Here is an 18,248-nt window from a genome sequence, read left to right as displayed (position 1 = left end):
GGGTCTGGGTCCCTGGTTTGTATGGGCAGTCTGCTGAGGCAGTCAGCATGACCCAATTCTTTACCTGGTTTATGTATTAGTTGATAGGAATAGGCTGCTAAGAAGGTTGACCATCTTAGCATTCTCGGGGAGAGAATTTGTGGAGTAGTTTTGTTCCACGTGAATATGCCTAGCAGGGGTTTGTGATCTGTAATTATAGTGAATGGTCTTCCATATAGGTAATCATGAAATTTTTTGACCCCTGCTACTATTGCTAGGGCTTCCCTGTCGATTTGGGCGTAGTTTCTTTCAGCTTTGGTTAGAGTGCGTGAATAGAAGGCTATGGGTCTTTGTGTGCCGTCCTTGAATATGTGACTTAAAACAGCCCCGATTCCATAGGGAGAGGCATCGCAAGCGATGCATATTGGGGTGTCCTCCCTGAAAAGGGTGATAGTTGAACTGTGACAGATAATCTTTTTTAATGAATGGAAGCTATTCTCATGTTCTTTGGTCCAGGACCAAGTTGTACCCTTGTCTAGGAGTCTATGCAGAGGCTCCGCAATAGTGGCCTTATGGGGGATGAAGGCATGGTAAAAATTTAACAATCCTAAAAAGGATTGCAGCTCTTGCTTATTCCTAGGACTGGGTGCGGTTTGAATAGCCTGTAGTTTTTCTGAGGTGGGGTGAATGCCCTGGCTATCTATTTTGTACCCTAGGAATTCAGTGGAGGTGACTCCAATAGAGCACTTTTCCCGCTTAAGTTTGAGGCCGGCTTCTCTGAGCCGGCTTAGCACAGCTGACAGCCTGTCAGCTAAGTTCGCTTCGTTTTCTCCGGCGATGAGAACATCGTCAAAGTAGGGGCAGACCCCGGGTATTCCTTTCAGGGTCTTCTCCATGATACCCTGAAATATACCCGGGGCCGCCGATATGCCAAATTGGAGCCTCTTTACCTTAAAGGCGCCGCGGTGGGTAACAATTGTCTGGGCCTCCGCAGTGTCCTCAGTGACAGGTAGCTGTAAGTACGCCTGTGAGAGATCGAGCTTGGCGAAAAGGGTGCCAGAGCGGATGGAAGCAAATACGTCCCTTACCGCTGGCACTGGGTAGGCATGGGGGCTGAGGGCTAAGTTGACTGTCGCCTTATAATCAGCGCACAGTCTCACCTCCCCATTAGGTTTGATTGGGGTGACGATTGGGGTCTCCCAGGTTCCCCCTTCTGTTGGCTCAAGCACCCCTAGTCCTACGAGGCGATCAAGTTCGTTTTCGATTTTTTCTTTAAGGGCAAAAGGTACCCTCCTGGCTCTTATCTTAACTGGTTGGATTGCAGGGTTTAACTGTAAGGAGATGGGGGGACCCGTGTATTTCCCTAAAGTGCCATCGAAAACGTCGGCGAACTTATCGCAAACGGCTTCTAGGCTGGGTGTTAGGATGGTGTTAACCCCTGTTAAAGCGATACCTAGTGGACTGAACCAGTTTAGTCCTATCAAATTGGTGCGGTTCCCTGGCGTAACTAAAACCTCCAGGGGACCCTTGAACCCCTTGTACTGCACTACGACCTTGGCTTTTCCTTCCACCGGAATGGGGGTTTTCTGGAAGTCCGCTAGGTGTACCTGAGTTCGTTTCAGGGAAATTTGTCCTCGGCCCTTCTGACAGATCTCCTGATAGGTTGTTAGAGAAATTAAGGAAACTGCCGACCCGGAATCTACTTCCATGTGGCAGGGCACCCCCTGAATTCTGACCCAGATCTTAACCTTGGAGCTTATGCTGTTTACCCTGTCCACAGTCTCTACCAGGGGCCCTGGGTGGGGTTCTCTGCTGGCCTGGGCGGCTGGCCTACCTGGGGGTTTTGCCTCCACCTCATTGATGTTGTCCCGGCCTTTGCTGCGGCACACCGGCTTGATGTGGCCAGTCTTCCCGCAATTGTGGCATTTCGCGTTCCTAAAACGGCAACTTCCTCGGGCATGGTTGCCTCCGCAGCTGGCACAGGCGGCTCGTTGCTCGTAACACGGTGGTGGCGGTGGAGGGTTCCTGGACCCCCGGCGGTCCGACGTCTTTCCCCTTCTTGGCTGTCTGTGCTCCATTCGGCGTTGTAGGGCTTCTCCGTCGGTGAAATCTACCGACTCTCCGCTGTCGCTGAAGGCTGCGCTTTCCTGGTAGACTGTCGCGGGGGTCTCTGGGGTCGTGTTGGTCGGCTTCTTCTTGTGGCTGTGTTCGTATGCCATGATCTCCCTGGTCAGCTCGGCCAGGTTCATGTCGGGTTTGGACGTCAGTTTTTTTTGTAGCTTCTCGTCCCTCAGACCGATCACCACCTGGTCTCTGATGCGATCTTCCAGGTCGGGGAAGCAGCAGTTCCTTGCGGCATGTCTGACCCCGGCGATGAATTCGTTGGCGGGCTCGTCCTGCCGTTGTTTCTTTTGCGCGAATTGCACCCGCCAGTATAGTTCTGATCGAGCCGGCATGTAGTATTTGCTCAGCTGGTCCACCAAGTCCGCGTATGAGACTTCAGTGATGGGCACTGGGCTGAACAACCCGACGGCTGCATCGTACACCGGGGGCCCGCTGATGTACAGCAGAGCGGCGGCCTTTGCTCGGTCGTCAGTGATCTTACTGACGAGGAGGAATCCCTCGACTTGGCCGAGGTGTGATTGCCATCTCTCGGGATGGCGTGTATCAAACTCCCTCACACGGCCGAAGTTTGCCATGGCGTCCGGTCCTGGGTTGCTCCGATGGAAGTTAAAACTTCCGTGACAGCTCTTGCCGGGAACTCCCTTCCTCGGCCGTGACTTCAGCTCCGGAGCGATCCCATCCTCGTCGCCAGTGAAGTAGCCGAAGGACCACTCGGGACGACAGGCTAATAACAACAGATTTATTTAAGAGCAAGGCAAACAAAGAATAACTTGTCCGGCTTTTATAGCCGGCAGCTGGTAGCGAGGACCAATCAGCGGTGTCCATTTTGGCGCCCTGTCAGGCAGGGACCAATCCGCGTCGTCTTTTGTTGACAGCTCCGGCTTCCGCGTGTCTTAGTGTTTTGACAGCCGCGAGCTGTCAGTGGTTGCGCCTGCGCTGTACGGTGGACGCTTTGACAGCTCAGGCTTCTTCGTAGTCCGGCGTTTGACAGCCGCGAGCTGTCAGTGGTGGCGCCTGCGCGGTGCGGGGAACTTTGACAGCTGTCAAAGTTCCCGCGTGTTTTCCTGTCAGGCTGCTTTTAGTCTATACGCTTGCTGCTGCCGCTTTGATTGAACAGTTACCATATATACATCATATCAAGGGATTGTTTACATATATATAACACAATTTCCATAACTGTTTCAAAGTATTAGTAAATCCCAGTAGAAAATACTCCCAATTACCATTTTCAGTTAAGCTTTTCAGTTAACACAGACTCTAGAAGGATACTTGAAGGACATAGATGTACCTGAACAGATCATGCTGAAATCCTGTGCCTCTGCTGAACAATATTTGCACGTGTAAGAAACTGGAACTGGGATTATTCTGTTGATCAAGAAATTATCATGTGGATTGTTAACAGGAGGAACTGCAAGGGACTAAATTCAGCCTTTCTTCTGCTTAACAGAAATCTTGTGATGAAAACTATCCAAATTTCAAAAGCATTATATGCAGTGCCACCTGTTTGATCCACATCAAACAGGTGCATGTGTAGGGCTGCTCAGATCTCATTGATTGCATGTATTCAAGAAGTGCAAGGACTCCTGGGGAGACTTTGTTAGAATGGGAATGTCTAATCTCCACTCAGGATTTAACCAAGTTAATCTCTGCTCTTGTTACTTGAAAAGTTATAGACAAAGGATAGCTTGAAACCTAACAAAACTAACTTTTATTCATGGCAGCCATATAGCTAGAGTAGCCCTTCATGGATAAAATACTCACTTGCACACCTTAGTCCTCATTCAGATTTGTTGTTGTTGTTGTTGTGAGCAGAAGCATCTATGGTAAAGAAGTTACTTCTAGCTGTATAGGAGTTGAGGAATTAATTTTTTATTTTATTTTAATTCCATTTATATCCCGCCCTTCTCCGAAGACTCAGGGCGGCTTACAAGCTTAGCAGTAGCCTTCATTCTATGTATATGCCTGCTTATTAGGGCTTTCACACACACCCCAAGCGGCATTATTACAAAGTCAGCTTAATGAGTTTGGCCCTTCTAGTTCCTTTGATAGCTTATGATTTCTCCTTGACAGGGGTGTTCATAGGAAAAGTAATCTACGAGTTATTTAACTTCCATGTGCTTTTTCAGCGTTGCATAACATATTTGTTTTAAACATTCCAACTAGACTAATCCTTATTGTTCCTACATCTTAAATGAAATTTTCATGCTTAACTGAAAGATTATCCTAATATAGAGGATGTATACAAATCAGAAGGGGAAATTCCATTATTTAAATCTTAATGCATTACAGCACAAACTATTTGAGAACGGGCAATTTAAAGATTTTTAGGCCAGATTACTAGGGTGAAGAAATAAAAAATGAAAAGTTTTGTATTTAAGTTTTTGTATTGATTGCAAAAGATCTCATTAAATAATTTTTACAACATTCCAGTGTTTTATTTCAATTATTCCAGACATGCACAACAATACGTTTTCTGAAATGTGTTACTTGTGGCTCCTGAAAATTATCCTCTACAATTATTGACTGCACTAGTTTTGATTGCTCACATTACATACAAATAGCAATTATGTAGGGAGGATGAGGGTTGTATTAATTGACCTAACTACTCTGCATGGCCATACCCAATGCAGTGCAAGTTCTGGAAAAAAAAAGAACAAATACAGTATTTTAAACGGTTAATTTCCCCATGAATGGAGTTTCTGCTTGTAGAAAACAGCAGATACTGCTCAGTTTAGAACACACAAACAGGTCAAAAATACTAGACAATAACAATAAGGAAAGGATGCTAATTGTTATCTGCTGTGACAAATCAATAATAAATCAGTTGTGCTGGAAAATCTATAAAAACGATGTTTTTCTTTCCATAAAGCACTCATTCAGCAGCCTGTCTCTGCCATCATCATAAGGGACACACAAACAAAACAATAATCCTCATAAAAATAAAATTATGTATGGGACAGTGAAACTGCTTGAAAAATGCATTTTTCTCTCAGGAATAAGATTGGATCCTTGAAACTGTATACTGGAGTTTCAGATCAGATGTTATATATGTCATACGCAATTAAACTATAGAATTCACTAGCACAAGTAGGACTCACGAGTTCATTTTTAAAACTCACATTTTAAATAGCACAAAATTGCTTTATTTTAATTAAAATAGCATTATCAATCAATGTTCTAGCCTATTAAACATTTTAAAAGGCCTTTTTACAAAACTGTTTATTTTTGCAAAATCTTATAATGCTAATTTTAATTGTAATTCAAAACAAAGCTGTTTTGATTATTACCAAAAAAAAACCTTTGCTATAAAACTGTAAACGGGGTAATTTCTTCATAATTACCCAAGAAATATATTATGGGATATAGAATGTGAATATTATTGGGATATTATAGTAGAGATAATATTGTATTGGGGAGTACTATTGTGGGATAGTATAGTACTGACATAGTGTGAAAACTGTATTCATGTGGGGGATGCCCAATACTGGGTAACTTATGAATTATCAACAGTGTAAATTCATCTATATTGATCTGCACAGTATTTCAAAAAAGTAATAAACACAAGCATATATTTTAACATATTTATTATAACAAAAATAAGTCTCTTTCACGTTAAGCTACTATTTTACACAAATAATTACAATGGGCTTTGAAATTTGCCTTTGGATATAAAAACAAAACAAAGTTGAATAGCCACTTAACATTATGTTACTCCGAAAGCATTTTCAGAAAGTAGAAATGGTTATTTAACTGTTAAGAAAGTTAAGGCCTTTGGGGAATACAAACAGCAAATATTTAATGTAACAAAAGTAATAATACTACTTTTAATTTTCAAATTAAATCATAACATTTTAGAGGATAATAAAAATTCAATATTAGCAAAAATATGATTCAGGCTAGTGAAAAGTTCAAGGGTGTAAATCTTCCATAGTTTGTTTCCAGTCTCATATATATATACTATTAAATTATAAAATGAAGAAAAAGTGAAGCTACTTTCAAAAAGAGTGAGACCTATATCCTTACTTCAATTTTAAATTATCAGTCAGAATCTTTAATATTTGTTTTTAATCTAGATAAAAACAAAAGTTAACCTTTCACGTAGTACTGTAAGTTGATAAACAAGATTATAGAAGTATGGCTGATCACGTAACATAGAAAATAGGGAATGTAGCTGAATCCAAGGGGCAACAGAAAAGAGAGGACTATATGAATGTGTGCAGAATTAACCCTATGAAGGGATATGCAAAAGTGGGAAATGCAGCAAGTCTTGCTTGTTATGCATGATACACCAGCTGAAATGTCCTTTTCTTAACAACATTGAGTTTTATTTTGCATCAATCCTGAGACCACAGTGTTCTACATGTGGAATTTACAAAGCAGAATAAAAATACAAATAAGCCTCAATATTGTAGGCCAAGTGCACAAGAAACTTTTGGAAAGACAGTCTATAGATTTGATGAACGTGCAAAGTAGCTCTATATCAGGAACAATTTATTGTTTTTAACACATTTCATAGGTCTATATCATAAGACCAAAGATATTCAAATCATTTAATGATGATAAATTATTTATTTTTAATAGAAATAAAGAAATTGATCTGTAAAACATAAAACCATGTTGTTGCGTATGTCAACTAAGTGGTTTTCCAATATTTAGGGCTATAATGTCTGAAATTGCTCTTTGATATTTATAAGAACTGTAGCTCAACACCTTTGAAACATATCCAATTTAGCTACCTCAAGAAGCTTCAGAAACACAAGTCATCTGCAGCAATACATTAAGCAAAATTAACAAGTTAAGAAACTATGTTTTCTAAAGAGCTAAATATTAAATTAAATAGGATAAAATAAAATCCAAATTAAACTCAAAGATTTAGGAAGACTGTTCTACTAGAAGAATACTATCATCTTTTATTTAAAGGGACTTTGGACCATTTGAATTAGCAAACTAAAGAATGTCAAATAGTTTTGATGAAAATATTATGAAAGCATAATATTTGCCATTTAAAGGTGAACAAGTAAAATAAGAATTTGATATCCCTTAGCTAAGCTATTCTTTTAAATAAAGACTGTTTTTGAAAAATGCAGATATCTAGCTCTAGACTGCTTTAGCGATTCCACTTCTACTGACTCTCTGCTGTAACTTTGACAAGAGTGTAATGTTGACCTTACAGAGCAAAAAATACAATAAAAGTAAAAAAAAAAACCTGAATCATTTGGGATAAAGTTTTAAAAGCATTCTGAACAAGATCCAAGAGTAACCTTCTACAGTATGCCATATTTTAAGGAGGGATATCCACTGGGAGAAGGCAGGAAGAGGGATAAAATATTTTGCATTTACAGAATTACACTGTATATTTAAAAAATGCTCGTGGAATTTTGATCATATAATCATGGTCACCATTATAACTTTTTTTAAATCCTCCCTGTAGATGCCCCTGATTTAAGCATCTATTGCAACATCTTGAATAAAGGTAAAGGTTCCCCCGCACATGCGTGCTAGTCGTTTACGACTCTAGGGGCCGGTGCTCATCTCCGTTTCAAAGCCGAAGAGCCAGCGCTTGTCCGAGGACATCTCCGTGGTCATGTGGCTGGCATGACTAGACACCAAAGGCGCACGGAACGCTGTTACCTTCCCACCGTAGTGGTCCCTATTTTTCTACTTGCATTTTTACGTGCTTTCGAACTGCTAGGTTGGCAGAAGCTGGGACGAGTAACAGGCGCTCACTCTGTTACGCGGCACTCGGGATTTGACCCGTCAAACTGCCGACCTTCTGATCGACAAGCTCAGCATCCTAACCCACTGAACCACCGTGTCCCTTTTACATCTTGAATACATACTAATTAATTCAAAGAAATTCAGAACAGTGACAGCTTTAGTTTTGCTGTTCCATTATTTAAAGTGAAAATTGCCTTACTCATAAGCCATTTTTTTGCATTGTTTGGTAGTTATCACTGTGTCACTTTAATCCATGCACACATCACCTTACTGAAAACATCATAGTTTGCAGTCTCATTTTAAACAAGATTTAAAAACTATATGCATTTCCAGCACCCTGTTATGGAGACCAAGTGTATAAATTTTTTACCACTTCACTTTTTTTACTCATGATTGAATCTCAAAAGGACATTTTATATTGTTGCCTTAACATTTTATCTTGACTTCTAAATTAAATTAACATGTTTGTGTAAATGACTATGATAGTTACTTTCTGGGAAAACACTAACAGTATGGCAAAGACATTCTTTGAAGATATGTGAGATAATTTTTTTTAAAAAAAATTGGCAAATTTCTATAAATACTTTATTAAAAAAATAATTCAAATAAAAATAATTCCCCATTCACTTTTACAAAAAATAGTGATTGTTCATTAATTTGGTTCTTCTGTGAGATTGATAACAATTTGGTGCTCTATAAGTTTCTTCAAAAATCTCTGCTCTGCATCAATGTCATGGTATTCATTCTGCAAAGAACAATAAAGGAAAAATACAAAACTCAGAACTAAAAACAGAAAAAAATAAACTTTAAATCAGGGTTTTAATCATGATTTATGACTGCAATTTCAGTCGTAAATCTTGATAATCATAAAGCAGGTCACCACATGACTGGATACAATTTTGCAATCAAAATCCTAAAAAACATTTTAAAACAAAAAACCCCCAATAAAAACATTAAAAAAGTGAAAATGCTTGAGTACATACAAAGCAAGACATCAGGCCTTGTTAACAATATGCCAGGAGGCAGGGCCCTTGGCACATGCAGCGCCCTAGGCTTGGGAATTCAGCCAGGCCTTTAAAACTTTATGGAAGGCTAAGAGGGTTGGGGTCCTTCTAATCTCCAAAGGGAGGATGTTCCACAGAGCAGGGGCTGCTACAGAAAAAGCTCAGCTTCTAGTCCCTGTCAATTGACATTCTTTGGCTGACAGGATCTGTAGCAGTAAATGAATGCTGCAGTCATTAAGTGAACCCATGTTCACTATGGGACAGTTTTTTGCCATATACTGAAAACAAATGCTGTTTTCCAGAAGAAAAAAAACATTATAAATTACATTTACATGACCATGGAGGAGGGGGGGACAGCAGAACTTCAAAACCAGGTCACCATAAGCTTTTTCGGGCCCATTATAACTTTGAACAGTCACTAAGCAACTGGTTGTTAAGTCAAGAACTACCTGTATTATGTTCAAACTATGTTTTCAGAGCTTGATTTGTTGACTCTAAATAAAGCAGTTCATTGGTGTGCTAACACTAATACGGACATAACAATAAATATCACACTGAGTAATGACCAATTATAGCTCAGAATGGTTCTGTCTCTTAAACTTCCTTTAAGTACTGTTGCCCCTCCACCCATCTGAAGCTGATCTGTAATATGAGATACAGCCTTGAGGACAGTATGAAAGAAGGGGTGGATATCTAATATCAGATCCCCAGAAAATGCTTTCTGCTACTACAAGCTGACATTTGATACAACCCAGTGAAAAGGAAATACATTACATGCATATAAAAGAAAGAAAATAGGGTATTACCTTAATCATCAAAGACATGGTGTCATTACCATAATAGTGCAAAGAACTGCTGTGATCCTGCAGGTTGTACTTGAAGCCTGTCACATGAACTTCAGTACATATATCAAAGGCAAACGCAATGGCAATTAACCCTGTGGTGGGATGTTTTGGTCTCTAAAAAATCAAATTATAAATATATTTGATTTTTAAACAGATTCATATATGCCAAGCCACATTTGCATTTATAGGAAATAGGGCAAATTCTATACCAATGTCTGTCTGCTTCTCTGTCTAGTGTTTATTTTAGTTGTTCTGTACCAGCCTGCTACCGGCCCTGCAGAAAAGGCAGGGACAACCCCTTTTACAAGAAGGCAAGAGGCTGGAATTACGCCTGCCAAATTTATTGCTACAAAAACAAATAGAACAAGACACGAACCAAGAAACAGGAGCTTTTCAAGTGGTTGCCTTCAGCAAACCAGCCCTCCCACGCATTCCCCCTTAAATACAGTTCAGGGCGTGGCTTCTCTCTGCCTCCTTCCGAGGAGCCCCATTGCCTTCCTCTGTTTACTCCTGATTGACTGCCTCCTGCGTCGGGCATCCTTGAACAGGGCCAGCTGTGGGTCATCTTCATCCACACTGTCAGGCTCACACAGCTGGGTCTGCGTCGTGACCAGGTGGGAGGGGCCTGGCTGGGGGCTCTCATCAAGCTGTCCAATCCCCTCAGCAAGCTCTTCAACGCCCCCCTCCTCCTCCTCCTCTGAGTCGTCGGACCCAACTGCCGAACCCACAGGCTGACCCTGAATCACAACATTAGTAAACCAGGCATAGACCACCCTTTTGATGGGCAGATCAAAATTTTAATTTTTGAGGCTGAGGGCAAAATAGGGAAGGAAAACAATACTAAATGGATGAAAGCTCATTATGTAGTGGATTGACTGATAGCCTATTTAGGAAACAGGTGTTAAGAGGGAAAAGAGTACGTGTTTGTTTTTAATACACTTCAGTCTTTGATACCTACACAACACTTTTTATACGGTTGTTATTTCAAAATGGTAAAAGACTTCAATTTGGTAACTGAGAGGTCTTTGAAAGCCACAAATGAGAAGGAATAAAATGCTGCAGAGTTTGCTCCCCTGTAGTACACAGAAAGTAAAAAGTGTTGCGTAGGCATCAGCATTGTGCCTGAAACAGCTGCTTGTGTGGAAGTCTCAATGAAGTGCAATTGTTGGGCATTTTCCATTTTGCTTACAGTTTAACAGTTAGACAGCATAGCTGAGATGCCTCTGGGAGAGGCTTTCTGGGTGCTGAGACCTTTCCCAGCCTACTGTCTCTTTCAAGTGCCTTCAACGGTTTTCCTGTTTGCCTTGTTGATATCAGTGCCACCTGGCCATTTATGCACACCAGCAATGATGGGATTCAAATATGTGAACAAGCGGTTCTTTGTATAGATGCCGCTTGTGGGAGTCCATTCTGGACCTGGGCAACAAAAAATCAGCTACCGGTTCTGCCAAAGTGGTGCGAACTGGCTGAATCCAATCATTGCACACCAATTGTAGTATATATGTAAACAGTTAAGTTAGATGTGATTTAAACAGTATACGTGAGGAAAAACAAATCTGACAGAAGAACACGCGAGAACTTTGACAGCTGTCAAAGTTCCCCCCGTACAGCGCAGGCGCCGCCACTGACAGCTCGCGGCTGTCAAAACACCGGACCATGCGGAAGCCTAAGCTGTCAAAGAGAAGACGACGCGGATTGGTCCGGATTGACGCGGCGCCAAAATGAACACTCCTGATTGGCCCTCGCTGACAGCTGCCGGCTATAAAAAGCCGGCGATGTTATTCTCTCTTGCCTTGCTTAAAATAAACCCTTAATTAACTAGCCTGTCGTCCCGAGTGGTCCTTCGGCTACTTCACTGGCGACGAGGATGGGATCGCTCCGGAGCTGAAGTCACGGCCAAGGAAGAAAGTTCCTGAGCTGAAGTCACGGCCGAGGAAGAGAGTTCCCGGCAAGAGCTGTCACTGGAAGTTTTAACTTCCATAGGAGCGACCCAGGACCGGACGACATGGCAAACTTCGGACGTGTGAGGGAATTCGATACCCGCCATCCCGAGAGATGGCAATCACACCTAGGCCAGGTCGAGGGATTCCTCCTCGTCAGTAAAATCACTGACGACAGAGCAAAGGCCGCCGCGCTACTATACATCAGCGGACCTCCCGTGTATGATGCTGCCGTGGGCCTGTTCAGCCCGGTGCCCATCACCGAGGTCTCCTACGCGGACCTGGTGGACCAGCTGAACAAGTACTATATGCCGGCTCGCTCAGAACTGTACTGGCGGGTCCAATTTGCCCAGAAGAAACAGCGGCCAGACAAGCCCGCCAACGAGTTCATCGCTGGGGTCAGGCACGCCGCGCGGAACTGCTGTTTTCCCGACCTGGAGGACCGAATCAGAGACCAGGTGGTGATCGGACTGAGGGACGAGAGGCTGCAGAAGAAGTTGACATCCAAACCCGACATGAGCCTGGCCGAGCTGACCAGAGAAATCATGGCCTACGAGCACAGCCACAAGAAGAAGCCGACTACCACGACCCCAGAGAGCCCAGCGACCGTCTTTCAAGAAAGCGCCTTCCTCAGCGACAGCGAAGAGTCGGTGGATTTCACCGACGGAGAAGCCTTGCAACGCAGAATGGAACGCAGGCAACCGAGGAGAAGTGACACTTCAGATCGCCGAAGGTCCAGGAACCCCCCTCCGCCACCGCCGCGTTACGAGCAACGGGCCGCCTGTGCCAGCTGCGGGGGCAACCATGCCCGAGGAAGCTGCCGGTTTAGGAACGCTAAGTGCCACAATTGCGGGAAGACCGGCCACATCAAACCGGTGTGCCGCAGCAAGGGCCGTGACAACATCAATGAATTGGAGGCAAACTCCCCAGGTAGGCCAGCTACCCAGGCCAGCAGAGAAAAACCGCCAGGGCCCTTGGTAGAAACAATTGACAGGGTAAATAGCCTAAGCTCAAAGGTTAAGATCAGGGTAAGAATTCAGGGGGTGCCCTGCCTCATGGAAGTGGATTCAGGGTCCGCAGTCTCCTTAATTTCGCTTAAAACTTATCAGGAGATCTGTCAACAGGGAAAGGAAAAGATTCCTCTGAGGCAAACCCAGGTCCACCTAGCTGACTTCCAGCAAACCCCCATTCCTCTGGAAGGGAGGGCTAAGGTTACGGTGCAGTACAAAGAGTTCAAGGGTCCTTTAGAAGTCCTAGTTACGCCAGGGAACCGCACCGACCTGATAGGGTTAAACTGGTTCGAGCCGCTAGGAATCGCCATAACGGGGGTAAATACAATTCAATCACCCAGCCTAGAAGCCGTTTGCAACAAGTATGCAGACGTCTTCGATGGCACGTTAGGAAAATACACCGGTCCCCCCATCTCTTTACAATTAAACCCAGTAATCCAACCAATTAAGATAAGAGCTAGGAGAGTACCCTTTGCCCTTAAAGAAAAAATTGAAAACGAACTTGATTGCCTCATAGGTCTTGGGGTGCTCGAACCAACGGAAGGGGGAAGCTGGGAGACCCCTATAGTCACCCCTATTAAACCTAACGGGGAAGTGAGATTATGTGCGGACTATAAAGCGACCCTCAACCTAGCCCTCAGTCCCCACGCTTACCCGGTGCCAGCAGTAAGAGATGTATTTGCTTCTATCCGCTCTGGCGCCATTTTTGCCAAACTTGATCTCACGCAGGCGTATTTGCAACTGCCTGTCACTAATGACACGGCGGAAGCCCAGACAATTGTCACCCACCGCGGTGCTTTTAAAGTGAAAAGGCTCCAATTCGGCATATCGGCGGCCCCGGGTATTTTTCAGGGTATCATGGAGAAAACCCTGAAAGGAATACCCGGGGTCTGCCCCTATTTCGACGATGTTCTCATCGCCGGAGAAAACGAAGCAAACTTAGCTGACAGGCTGTCAGCTGTGCTAAGCCGGCTCAGAGAAGCCGGCCTCAAGCTAAAACGGGAAAAGTGCTCTATTGGAGTCACATCCACAGAATTCCTAGGGTACAAAATAGACGGCCAAGGCATCCACCCCACCACAGAAAAACTAAAGGCTATTCAAACAGCACCAAGCCCAAAGAATAAACAAGAGCTCCAAGCTTTCTTAGGATTATTAAACTTTTACCATGCCTTCATTCCCCATAAAGCCACTATCGCGGAGCCTCTGCATAGGCTCCTGGATAAGGGAACAGTTTGGTCCTGGACCAAAATACATGAGAATAGTTTCCAATCATTAAAAAAGATTATTTGCCACAGCTCAACGATCACCCTTTTCAGAGAAGACACCCCAATATGCATCGCTTGTGATGCATCTCCCTATGGAATCGGGGCAGTGTTAAGTCATTTATTCAAGGATGGTACACAAAGACCCATAGCCTTTTATTCACGTACTCTGTCTAAAGCAGAAAGGAATTACGCTCAAATAGACAGAGAAGCCCTAGCAATAGTCGCAGGAGTTAAAAAATTTCACGACTACCTTTATGGGAGGCCCTTTACTATATTTACAGATCACAAACCCCTTCTGGGCATATTCACGTGGAATAAAACTACACCACAGATTCTCTCTCCAAGAATTCTACGGTGGTCCACATTCCTATCAGCCTATTCCTACCAGTTAATACATAAACCAGGAAAGGAGTTAGGACACGCAGACTGCCTCAGCAGACTGCCCATTCAAACCGAGGACTCAGATCCAGCCCCAGCTGGACAGATTTTAGCAATCTCTCAACTTCCAGATTGTCCCCTGTCCGCAAACATTATAGCTAAAAACTCAGCTACAGACAAAATACTTAGCAGAATTCTCAAATGGGCCACAACAGGGTGGCCAGCACAAAACCCACACCCCCAATTCCAGCCATATTTTAGCAGGAAAAATGAAATATCCACTCATAGGGGATGCCTACTGTGGGGAAATCGGGTCATAATACCACAGCAGAACATAAGCCAAACATTACACATTTTACATGAAGGACATCCTGGCATTGTCAAGATGAAAGCGATGGCTAGAAGTTATGTTTGGTGGCCAGGCATAGATAAAGAGATAGAAAGATATGTGGGAGGGTGCTATACCTGTCAAGCAACCCGGAACGAACCACCCCAGGCGCCAATCCACAAATGGGAAACAACAAAAAACCCATGGTCACGCATTCATTTAGACTTTGCAGGACCTATCCAGGGACAGAGTTTCCTAATTGTAGTGGACAGTTATTCTAAATGGTTAGAAGTCACCCCCCTTAAGAAAACAACGTCAGGAGCCACTTTACAAGCCCTAAGAAAAATATTCGCCACACACGGCCTCCCAGATACCATAGTTTCAGACAATGGCCCTCAATTCACTTCTCGTGAATTTCAGATATTCGCTATGAAGAATTGTATTAGGCTGGTCACGTCCGCGCCCTTCCACCCATCAAGTAACGGGATGGCTGAAATTATGGTACGCTCCACAAAAGAAGCTTTAAAAAAGTTCGTCAAGGGGAATTGGCAAAGGCGACTCAGCCAATTCCTAATGTCACAACACACAACTCCATGCACAACAACTGGCAAATCACCTGCGGAACTAAGATGGGGGAGGAGGCTGATAACACGACTTGACAGACTGCATCCTGACACATATCCGGAAGAAAACGAACAAACCCCCCCCCGTCCGCACATTCAAACTGGGGCAAATGATATGGGCACGATCATACTCCGATAAAAACAAATGGGTCCAAGGGACAGTGCTACAACAAACTGGACCCATTTCTTACCTAATTGCCACACAGACTCAGGGCAACCTACGCCGCCATATCGACCAACTCAGACCCAGACAACCGCCATACACACCAGACCCCCAAACGGCGGAACTCGACCCGCCGCCCCTTCCAGAAACTCTACCAAACCAAGAGGAAGAGGAGCAAAGAGACGCACCACCGGCCGATCCTGACAACGCCCCACTTCCACGTCGTTCCACCAGAAACCGAAGAGCCCCCACCTACCTAAAGGACTACCAGTGGGCAGGTTCCAACGACAGAGGGGGGGAAAACGCTCCAGGGGAGGGGTAAGGGGTGTAGTATATATGTAAACAGTTAAGTTAGATGTGATTTAAACAGTATACGTGAGGAAAAACAAATCTGACAGAAGAACACGCGGGAACTTTGACAGCTGTCAAAGTTCCCCCCGTACAGCGCAGGCGCCGCCACTGACAGCTCGCGGCTGTCAAAACACCGGACCATGCGGAAGCCTAAGCTGTCAAAGAGAAGACGACGCGGATTGGTCCGGATTGACGCGGCGCCAAAATGAACACTCCTGATTGGCCCTCGCTGACAGCTGCCGGCTATAAAAAGCCGGCGATGTTATTCTCTCTTGCCTTGCTTAAAATAAACCCTTAATTAACTAGCCTGTCGTCCCGAGTGGTCCTTCGGCTACTTCACCAATCTACCTGGATATTGTTCCTGCAGCTTTCATTACTTTTGCACACTGTGAAGGGGCTTGCTTGCTGATCTGCGGAGCACTGCTGCTATTCCAGGTCCTAACCATGGCTAACAATCTTTGCTAGATGCTCAGGCATTGCTATAACTAAGCTGCAGCAACCAGGACACTCTTTTCCTGATGTTTCCCCACCCCCTCTATTGGCTGTGGGCCTCATTCAGACAGCTTTCTCAGCCTAATCCAGGGGTAGGCAACCTCGGCTCTTTTATGACTCATGAACAATAAAGCTATGCTGAGGAATTCTGGGAGTTGAAGTCCATGAGTCATAAAAGAGCCGAGGTTGCCTACCCCTGGTCTAATCTAATGAGATATGATAGTAAAGAAAAAATGGGTTGAAGAAAAATGGAAAAAGAAGCACTTTTTAACATAGGAAAAAAATGATACCCTAACCTTGAATCAGCAGATTATTGAAGCCATACTCAGTTGTTTTTTTCCTCTGGTCTTTTCCACGGAAGAATCATATTATCCCTCTAAACTAAAGCTACCTCACCTAGGCTGCAAAAATCTGGATGACTACTAGATAATAGCAGAAAATTTGGTTGAAGAATCTACATCAGGCATGTCAAACTCGCAACGTGTGTTGCGTGACGTATCGGAACTTCTTCCCCATTGCCAGCAATGGGGTGGGTGCGGTTCCAGCCTGTTGTGACTCAGGGCCAGCCTGTGGGTCTGGCAGCCGGCTCAGATGTCTCGGATGACTCAGATGAGGGGGAGGAGGTGTGTGTGGAAGACGAACCGGCTGATGATGGTTTGGAGGCTTTGCAGAGCCCCCAGCCGGGGCCCTCTTCTCAGCTGCGTGAGCCCGATAGTGCGGAGGATGATGACCCACAGCTGGCCCTGTTCAAGGACGCCCGACGCAGGAGGCAGTCGAGCAGGACCAAACAGAGAAAGGCTGTGGGACTCCTCGGGAGGAGGCACAGGGAGGCCACGCCCTGATCTCTAAATAAAAGGGAGTGTTTGGGGAAGGGCTGGTTGCTGAAAGCAACCCTTCCGTTTGAGGATTCAAGTTCCAGTGTTTTTGTTTCTTGTTCTGTTTTTTGAGTAATAAATCTTGGCAGACGCTTTCCAGCCTTAGACGCTCTCCAGTCTCTACTGTTTGAACAGGGGTTTGCCTTATTGCAAGGCCGGTAGCAGGCTGGTTCAGAACACAGCCTGCAAGCCGGCAGTTTGACATGCCTGATCTACATTGTCTGGATTACTTTGCAGAATTTCAAAAAATGTGGAAAAATGCATTACTCATTACACCAGTAGTCCCAATCTTATGTTCAATTCTGGGACAGTGATATATTGGAACAATTTTAGAAGAGGGCTATCAAAGATGTTGAGGGCTTTGGAAACAGAACCCTATGAGGAAAGGCTAACGGGCTATAGCCATCTTTAGATAGTTCAAGGTTGTGGCACAGTAAAGGTAACAGGCGTTCTCTTATTATTTCAGAACCAATAGGTTAAACTATTAGGACCCAGATTCAAGCTAAACTTCAGAAAGACCTTTCTGACATAAACTACCAACTAGTAGAATAGCTTGCCACATGGGGTGATGAATCCTACTTTGGATGGTTGTCTGTGGACTCTGCACTAAGCAGGATCTTGGACTAGGTAACCTGTTTACTAAGGTTCACAAGCTAACTAACGACAGTGGAAAAGCATTAAGATTATCTGCTTGCGCTAAATGACCATTAACCACCAGTTAGTTTTTTCCATCTAGCAGAGTAGCAGCACTGAATTTATTTTAGAGCTGGTTCAGAACATTGAGTTCACATAAAGGAAAAAAACAGAATTGATTACATTCCTTGATTCCACTTTTAAAGTAGCCAATTATTATTTAGTATGGATCATGATTTCATCTATAATTTGATTTAATGTGTTAGTATTAAATGAACTGATCCCATTAAAGTTCAGTTCATTTTGTTATTCTACAAGCATCTCATTTAAAATGAAAACAATTATGTAAAACACATAAACCAAGCTAGCATTTAAAAATACAAATATATACTTTTCAGGGATTCCTGTTTTTTTTTAAACTAAAAGGTTCTGAAACCTGAAAGTGCTTGAAACCTTCTACTTTATATAACAATTATAACAATTAAAAGCTCTATTAAATTATAATTATATATTTATATTA

At 43.6% G+C, this 18,248-nt stretch overlaps 1 protein-coding gene across 5 annotated transcripts in view; it reads right to left on the bottom strand.

Annotated features, from left to right (window-relative positions):
• Window positions 1-5,676: 5,676 nt before the first annotated feature.
• The window catches only part of ST3GAL6 (ST3 beta-galactoside alpha-2,3-sialyltransferase 6), a 64,050-nt gene continuing 51,478 nt past the window's right edge, over window positions 5,677-18,248 (bottom strand). For all 5 annotated transcript variants that reach the window (XM_081327603.1, XM_081327601.1, XM_081327600.1 and 2 more), the window contains 2 exons: window positions 9,632-9,784; window positions 5,677-8,566 (listed from right to left, as the gene is read on the bottom strand). In XM_081327603.1, the coding sequence (XP_081183729.1) occupies window positions 8,474-8,566; window positions 9,632-9,784 (246 nt within the window). In that variant the 3' untranslated portion in view covers window positions 5,677-8,473. The remainder of the gene's footprint in view (window positions 8,567-9,631; window positions 9,785-18,248) is intronic.

Source organism: Vipera berus (genome assembly GCF_964194415.1).
Source record: "Vipera berus genome assembly, chromosome: 4".
NCBI classification, from domain to species: Eukaryota; Metazoa; Chordata; class Lepidosauria; order Squamata; family Viperidae; genus Vipera; species Vipera berus.
This window is presented reverse-complemented; position numbering and strand designations above follow the sequence as displayed.